Genomic DNA, 8,648 nt, shown 5'->3' with positions numbered 1-8,648 from the left:
ACTGGCATCTGGGAGGACGACAGACGACCTATTCCAAAGCCGTTGAGGGAAGCTGGGACCCCTGTGATGAACAAGGATCCTCTCTTGGGTTCATTCATCTACTGGCAAGTCCAAGGGCTGCTTCTGTCCTGTCTGTCTCTTTGCAGCCCAAAGACTTGCTTGGCCTCATGAACATCTTTACCCTTTGAGAACACAAGGATGGCACTGCGAGCCCGGCTTATGGTGCTTCTAGCCTGGTCTGACAGAAGGTTTAGTTGTGCTTCCCTGAAAGTGCCACTTATGGACAACTTGCTTTTACTGTCTCACTATTTCGGGATGTGTAAACTCCCCCCTTCCCCTGGGGATCTTTTAATTAAGAAAAAATGAGCATTCATTCTAACTTTCCATTGAGTCATTTTACCACGGTGCTATTATCTACTTAACAATTACTTACGAGTCTAGTGCAATATGTACCTGTCAAAGCACCACTCCAGGTGCCAGTCTGTGACTTAGGCTAAAAGAAAATAATCCTGTTTGTCTGTTGTTACCACTTTGTCTCATGCTTGAAATGTCACCGACCTGAGGATGAGCTGGAAGGTTCCAGGAGAGGTATGCACGATCCTGACCACTTGGCTGCTCTGTCCTTTGGTAAAGGGAGCACCTGAACCCTGTTCCTTGCAGCCTTTCTCATGGTAGGATGGTTGTTCTCATCCCAGCGATGTCGTAGCTCACTGCTGAAGTTAATCCACACATGCTACACACTGTGTCCCTCTGCAAAGGCACAGCCCTGAGAAAACAGCAACAATTTGGTCACCAGCTGAGCAATTATTGCCCTTAAGTTTTCCTACAGCCTGTTCAACGGCCAAAGAAAATGTAGCAAGAGTGGGGCTTGGGACTGTTCTCCAGATGAACTGTACAAGGTATTTAAACAACTTTCCTATTTCTAGTTGTTCAGTTTGTTTTTCTCATTAAGCCTGTCCTGTGTTTCTGCCTCTTGCCATCCAGGGCTGCCTTTTAAAACACACCTACCCCTGAAATTAAGAAAGACAGCAAGGAAATGTACAGTCGAAAGGCCAGTGCTTCAGCTACTGCCTGGCTGGGGCTGGCTCGTCCCCCTCCCTGGGATTTTCTCCCCATAAAGCTGCAAGTTTTGTACAAAGAAGAAACATTCCCAAGCTGAAGGGCTGCCCCAGTGTCCGACCCTGCTGGATGTTTTCAGCTCCTAAAGGCAGGAGGGTGTCAGGACCGTTTGGGTTTTGTTCATAACAGGTTATTTCCCAGCAGGAACAGGAGCCATACAAAGAGTCCCTAAAGTGAGAAGTGGAAGCTCAGAGGTTTTCTTCAAGCCCAGGCTTGGGAAGGTGCTAGGATGGGGCCTGTGTCTCCTTTACTGAAGCCTCTTTCCTGTGGAGGACAGCCAAGGACTGGAGCCGGTGCCAGGCCAGGCCCTGGCCAGCAGTGGGGCTGTTCCCACTGCCCACACTACCTGCAGCAGGGCCAGGAGCTTCCCATGCCAGGCTGGAAGCTTCATCCCGTTACTCAGCAAAGCGACTTATTTATACTGTGTTCTAACCTCCATTCCCTCTCTTCTTGTTCTGTTTTTATTCTAAACTTCTTGTCCTAGCTGGCAAAAAAGCAATGATAAAATTACTCATTATAACCACACCGAGACATTAACTCCTTCAGTGCTGTAGATATTGTTTTGCAATTATTTCACTTTCCCTTCATGTGCAGAGCATAAACCATAATCAACCTTCTGCAGCTATATAACCTCTTACATTTACACAGTAATTGAAAGGCAAAGATATAACACGCACATAGTTAGGCTAGAAATAAAACGATGCACAGGATGAGGGAGGCTGTTCACTAAACTGGACACTGTCAGGAAGAGTTTTTATTCTGGAATACTGAGTATGTGATATTCGCCAGCAGAAAGGATTATTTTGTGGTGTGTGTGAGCGCATGGGATTTTGGTTTCAATCACAATAGTAAAAAAGGTTGGGTTGGATGAAGTATGTCTATTTTTAATTATGAAAACTGCATTACAATGTGCATTTTTATATACAAATTCTTACTATTTTTGTTAAATTTGCCTCTAGTATCTTCATTTCTAACCTAGTATATAGAGGTTTTTAGTTTTGTAAATACTTACTACATGCACTGTTTGTCATAGTAAAAGTTGGTTTAAAATGCACTCTTTTTGTGATCACAAACTGGCCTTCTCTTCAGAACTAAAACTGCAGTACTTGATTGTATTGACAAAACATCAATAAAACTTATTGTATATAAAGGTGGGCTCAGCTGTGCCTCTGTCCTGTTATTAATGGGCTTGCTCAGCCTTGCTAGAAAGGCCATTCATAGAGATCTCTTGTGCTGTCTCCGTCTCAAATCCAGCCTACCTGTTCCCAGTTCTGCTTCAGCAATCATATTCTCCTATAAGAAGGTACTGCCTGCTTCTTGTGATTAAGGATAAGATTCCTGTCTCAGGAAGTTCATTTTAGACAAGGATGAAACCCAGACCCTTCCACACCGGCAAGTGTAACTTGAGGAATTTCAGGCAAAGTGTTGGGGATTCCCTTTCCCTCCTGTTTTTCACCATCACACTTGCTTTCACGATGTTACACAACCTCATCCACAGCCAACATCCACATCTTGAGAGGCAAAAGCCATTCAGTAACACATGGAGGAAATGGGGAATCACCTGGAGCAAAACACTTCCAGAGGCTAAAAGCACACAGAAAATACATTTTCCCACCTGATCTCCTACCTGGAAGAGGAGCTGCTCCTTGTCACAGGTGACACTTCTGGATAAGCCTGGCTGCCACGTGGGCTGACTCCTACAAAAGGGGATGATGAAGAACAAGTGGTTCTCCTGCCACCAGTGGTAGGAGCACGCAGCAGACACCCTGGTCTGTGCGTGATCACTGTACATTGCGCTCTGGCAGCTTCCACATGCTGGTCCTCACTGCAAATGCAGCCTGCAAGAGAAAAGGGCCTCTCAGTAAACCTCTAACTCCTATTACAGCTCACGGGCAAGAGGGGCTGCCTGGAAGTGTTTTTTCCAGCAGATTTCCAGTGCTCAAACTCGCCCCAAATGAAGCACAAGTCCTGGCTACACGTGAGATGTCTCCATCCAGCACCAAACAACTTCCATTCTGCTTTCTACAGATTTCAAGAAGCCAAAGCAAAGCAGTTTCAGGTCGAGTCTTAAAGTGAAGTACAGGGTGGGAAGAAACAGCCTGGCAACTCCTCTTGTCATTTAGTACAGAAGCACAACTTCATGACTTGATTGAAAAGACAGGAGCAGAGGCTAATTAACAAAGATGACCAAGTGACTTTATTTCTTTCCAAGGAAGTCAGAGCTCATTGTCTGAGAACACATTTCAATTCTGCCCTCAAATGAGCTGTGTTTTTTTGAACAGGAGCTCTTCCGCTCTTTGTGAGTTCCCAACATTTACAATTACAAAGCTGCTTTGAAAGGAAAATCTCTTTCTTTAAATAATCACATGAATATGTTCACACTTGTGGCAGAATAATGTGGAAAACCTGACTCTGTCCATCTCTGATCTGCATCACAATACACAAATATACAACAGACCGAAATTCCACATGCTCTCAAGAACAAGAATTTGCTTATACAAGGAAAGCCCATTACAGTGTCACACAGAACAAGGGCACTAGGAGGAAGCAGACTCCAGGAAGAATGGGAACGACCTGGTTTTCCACAGACACCTCTTCCACATGCGCCTGCAGGCTGACACACACCACCACCGTGCGTGATACCGGCAGGGAGCAAGCAGGGAACAGTCACAAGAAATACTGAGTAATTCTAGAGAATTACATGGTCACAGTCAGGATTATGAACATTTCCATATGGTGACTGCTTGCCTCTTCCTTCCGTTTTGTTTTCAATTATTACACAGCTTTTCAACCCTTTTTAGATGTGCCATATCCAAGCTATTGCTCCCTTTCTGAGCAGCTCCACTAGGCAAAGGTTTTGGAAGCAAGACTCTGAACAACCTAGCTTTGCTAGAATGTTCTCAGCCACCAGTACCAGCTTCAGATGCACAAACTGCTTGAACTTTGATAAATTCTCCCCTAATTAACTACATTTTCCTTTATTTTCAGATGATTCTTACCAAGCACAGAGTTTTAAAGCTGTGAGAAGTAACCCCTGCTTCCTGCTGAGGTAGTTTCTGTCACTGATGGCAGCAGAACCAGGAGTTCAGTGCTTGTTAAACACCAGGTTTCACAACTATCCTCACCCACAGATTTAAACAGCAAGTCACGTGGTGCTCTGGACATGCACAGGACAGCATTAAGAATGCAGGATGCACAGATTTGGAACAAAGGAGCAGCTGCAGCAATGTGAAAGCCAGCGTGTAAGGGAACACAAAATGCAATAAGATGAGGATGGTGCCAGGTAGATCACAGAGCAAAGAGCAGTAATGAGTCCCACCCCCTTCCAGCAGCAACAGGGACCCTGCATGCACCAAAGGCATTTCTCCCAGCACAACCAGCAATGCAAAAGAAGCCCTTCTCCAACCTGTGCCACTGCTCGTTCTGCCTTTAGGGAAGCAAACCTCCCTGTGACATCTACCCTCCAGCATCCTCACTCCACAACAAGGGTAGCAACCCCTGCTGCATGCAGGACACCCTGCAGGGAAGTACCTCTGACAACTCCCACCTCCACACCTGAACTGGTCAGCTGAGTGGGAGCTGGTCTTTTAAGAGAGGTGTGGAGCCTATTAAAGCCACTGCAGGACAGGCCACTGAAACAAAGGCCACAGCACAGTGGAGCAGAGGGAACCAGCAAGAAAGTCAGTAAATTCAGACACCCACCTAGTAACTGCAATGACAAAATGGCATAATGGTGAACAAGGCAAGCAGCAGGAATCTCAAGAAAAACTAGATGGCCCTGTACACTTCAGAGGAGATGCACCCACTGTCCAAGTGCCACATGCAGCCCCTTCCCAGCCAAACTGCAACTGAAGGGTGTATCCCCTCTCTTCTGAACCAGCTTGTGCCTCCAGCTCTCAGCTCACAGCAGCATCTGGCTCAGGTGGAGGCTCACAGGTGCCTGCAGTGTGGATCCACCACCAGATCCTGACCAGGAAAGCAGAGGTGACCACCTGCCTTTGCCTTCCAAACCACACTCCCCTCGGTGCTCAGAGCCGCTGGCAGTAGAGTTCATACATGCTATTTGCCAGCTTCTGTGTCTCTTGAAAAGCTTCACAGCTCTCCTCCCAGCTTGGGGGTATCTGTTCCTCCCCATAATAAGCTCCTGCAATAGCTCCTGCCATGGTAGCAATGGTGTCTGTGTCTCCACCCAGAGAGATACAGTAGATGATGGTCCTCTGCAGGTTGTTGTAGTGATCAGGAATGTCTGGGTCAGCCTCCATACAGCGCAGGAAGGAGTAAATCGCAGTAGGGACAGACCTCAAAGCGGCGATGCCATTGCCTGTAACAAAGCCAGGCATCATCAGGGCTGCAGAACATTCCTGTCTTCCTTCCCACAGAAGGCCTTTTCCCTTCTAACTACAGCTTCCTATTGCCAGTTGCTTTCACTACTGGTATTATCATGACAAGGTGCACGAGACTGCATCAGTAACATCTCCCCATAGTTCCCCAGTCCTAGTCACATCCAGCTATGCCAGTATAGCTTGGCTATACACATCTACCCATTCCCATCCAACATGAAGATCTGACAGCCATTAAGACAAGAGATCTCAGAATACTAAGAAATATTATGCACAATTTTTTCTTAGCAAGACATTTCTTCCCCACCTGTACAAAGAGGGAGTCATTGGGTCAAGACTCAAAATTACTGGCTGGTAAGCACAACAGCCTGTAATTTTCCAGCACATTCTATGCCTACAGGCAGCAGAGGCTGAAGTGGCAACCTGTGGGAGGACACGTCACCCAGGCTGGCTGAGTCAGTCCTCAGCTCTTTTCTAGTACTTAGAGTAAGAAAGGTACTTACCCAGTTCAAACAATACATCTGCTTTTGGAACACTGCTGAGTTCCAAGAATTCCTTTATTTTCTTTAGGCGCCTTGAAAAGGGTAAATCTTCAAATCCCAGCCTGGAAACAAAGAGTACAATGGAGAAAAGAGAATGTGAACTCAGAATAAACTGTACAGAGCAGAGTCAGTGCTCCCCACAGCTACTTACGCTCGTGCATCAGTAAGAGACTTATCATCTGCCTCTACATCTTCCATGTGGCTAATGAGCTGCTCCAGGAAGGTCTCTTTGCTGACCTCTCCCTGTAGGGCAAGATGCACAGCCAGGGCCTGCAGGATGGCTCCGTTGTAGCCCAGGGAGTTGGCATGGGTCAGTTCAGCACTCAGCTTTGCAAACTGGGAATGCAAACACATCCTTAGCAAGCCTACCCGAGAGATCCTGCTGAGCCCAGCCTGACAGCAGCACTGCCAGAGCTGAGGTGCCCACAGGAGCCAAGCACGGTACCTTCTTGACATCCTGGACATCAGAGTAGGTGAGAGAGATGCCTGCCACCCTCATGGCACCACCATTGCCATAGGAGCCTTTCCCATTAAACTGGGCTCTGGCTGGTTCAAAGACATCGCTGCACTTGGGGCTCAAGAGCTTCTTGAAGACATTGACAACAGCCATCCCATAGCCCCTGTTGGGCTCCTTCTTGTACTCCTCAGCAAACCTGGTGGGGGTGAGAGCACAGCAGGTGAGGAAAAACACAGGGGGTATTTGGTCTGTTTCCAAAGTTCGTAAAGAGGCTGTTGATAAAGTGAATGAATAACACGTGGGTAATTCCATGGCAGCCAGGGTCCAAGTGATTCAGTTCTGTAGGGAAAGAATCTGATTCCCAAAAAAACAGTGTGAAAGGAGGAAAGGGTGAATAAACCATCACCTCTCACGACCCACTTGTTTCCCTCTTGACTCTGCCTTGAAATAGAAGCAAACTGGAAATGTTTCCATGGGTCACAACCACAAAGAAAGTCTTTTGTTTGAGTTCAATGGAAGAGTTTTCTAAACAAATAAATGCTCTCCCCTAAGTGGAACCAAATGCTGGCAGGGCTGTGGATTTAGAAAGGAAATGGATCATAAACAAACTGGAGCTGACCTCACTAATACACACCAACTGAACTAAGGGAAGTGCAAACATAAATAGCAACAAATAAACATGAAAGAAAATGCTTCTGCCATTTCTAAGCCTCATCTTCCACAAGGTGGAAATACACACACAGCTGCAGCACAGCAAGTCCTATCCTGCTTCATTCGAGGCAGGCTCTGCACCTGTGCTAGAACTAATGCTGCTGCTTGTCCCTGGGCAGTGCAAAGCACACAATGAATTACAGGATTAGCCACCACTCCTATTTTCTTTTCCCCATCCACAAACTAACAATGACTTTGCCTTAGCCCCTGCCCCCTTTCCCAGAACATTACAGCGATTGCTTAACCGTGAGGGAGTTTTGCCTTCATCAGTAAATGCCAACACTCCAGCCCCTGAGGCTGCTGCAGTCCTTACCTCTTGGCCATATCAACTTCATCAAACTCCCTCCTGGCCAGCAGGGACTGCACCACCGACCTGCTCATGGCCGTGTCGTCTGTGTATGACAGCGTCTCTAGAACAGAAAGTCAAATGTAACGTTAGCACCCAGGGACAAACTCTGCTCCTCTCCATCCCCACTGCCAGCACCTCCCTGTTCTCTGAGGCCTAATTCCCTGTACAGCTGGATTACAACACTACCAGAGACTGCCCAGTACTCAGCTTGGCACTGGCTGTGGTCATCAGAGTGAGAAACAGAGCAAGAGTAATGCACCCACAGCAAGAAGGAGACAGAGTGCATTTACTGATTAGTACGAATCAAGAGGAAGTGTCTGATACCCAGAGGCACGTAAGGACAAGTGGGACAAGTCGCTTTCTCAGCATATGCTGACACAAAGAGAAAGGACTGCTGCATTTCTGGGCACGACTGCAAACCGAAGGGCAACAGGAACACATCGTCGCTTGCTGAGAGTTCAATAATCCTTCTTGTGCCTCTCTCACTCCTAATCCGGGTTTGGTACCTGTGCTCCTTGCTGACAGCCCTGCGCTGCGCTACCCCGGCTCCCAGCACCACACGTGAAACGTGCCTGGGGGCACCCATGGGTGGCCGGGGATGTCCCCCGCTGGGGTGAGCGGCAGGACCGGGGGCACCCACCCTAAAGCCCGAATCTGTGGGGCGCTGGGGCCAGGCCCGGCCCCCGTCCCGCTCCCGGTGCTCCCGCCCACCTCTGCGGGCGCTGCCGGCCGCTTCCCCCTCATCAGGCGGCCCGGGCGCCGGCTCCAGGCCTCGGAGGAAGCTCAGCAGATCCGGCAGCTTCACGACGCTCCTGCCTTCGAAGACGGCGCCCAGGCAGTCACCGAGCAACGCCCCGGCCAAGCAGCCCCGGAACCGGCCGGGTCCCGGCCGAGGCCGCGCCGCCGCCCGCCCCGAGCCGGAGCCGGAGCCGGAGCCGGAGCCTGAGCTCGACCCTGACCCCGCCGCCGCCATCTTCTACCGCGCCGCCGCCGCGCTCCTCCGGGCCGCCAGGGGGCGGCTGCCGCGGACACTACCCCCTAGCGGCTCGGAGGAGCGCCCGGAAGCCGGAGCCGGGGTTTCCGTGACGCCCCGCTAGCAGCGCTGAGCCCCAGCCCGCCCGGGGGGCTCC

At 49.1% G+C, this 8,648-nt stretch overlaps 2 protein-coding genes across 2 annotated transcripts in view; one reads left to right on the top strand and one right to left on the bottom strand.

Annotated features, from left to right (window-relative positions):
- The window catches only part of CUNH1orf216 (chromosome unknown C1orf216 homolog), a 174,473-nt gene that overhangs the window by 47,767 nt on the left and 118,058 nt on the right, over window positions 1-8,648 (top strand). The gene's annotated exons all lie outside the window — the stretch shown is intronic.
- On the bottom strand, window positions 3,291-8,514 carry ADPRS (ADP-ribosylserine hydrolase). Its single transcript, XM_057403492.1, has 6 exons — window positions 8,230-8,514; window positions 7,483-7,579; window positions 6,447-6,654; window positions 6,153-6,337; window positions 5,963-6,063; window positions 3,291-5,440 (listed from the first exon to the last, which is right to left on the bottom strand). The coding sequence occupies exons 1-6, from the start codon at window positions 8,489-8,491 to the stop codon at window positions 5,148-5,150; spliced, it is 1,146 nt and encodes a 381-aa protein (XP_057259475.1). The 5' UTR covers window positions 8,492-8,514; the 3' UTR covers window positions 3,291-5,147.

This window comes from Pezoporus wallicus, unplaced genomic scaffold, assembly GCF_028554395.1.
Source record: "Pezoporus wallicus isolate ANWC-B61680 ecotype Strahan unplaced genomic scaffold, APGP_CSIRO_Pwel_v1 contig_8232, whole genome shotgun sequence".
Classification (NCBI taxonomy): Eukaryota; Metazoa; Chordata; class Aves; order Psittaciformes; family Psittacidae; genus Pezoporus; species Pezoporus wallicus.
This window is presented reverse-complemented; position numbering and strand designations above follow the sequence as displayed.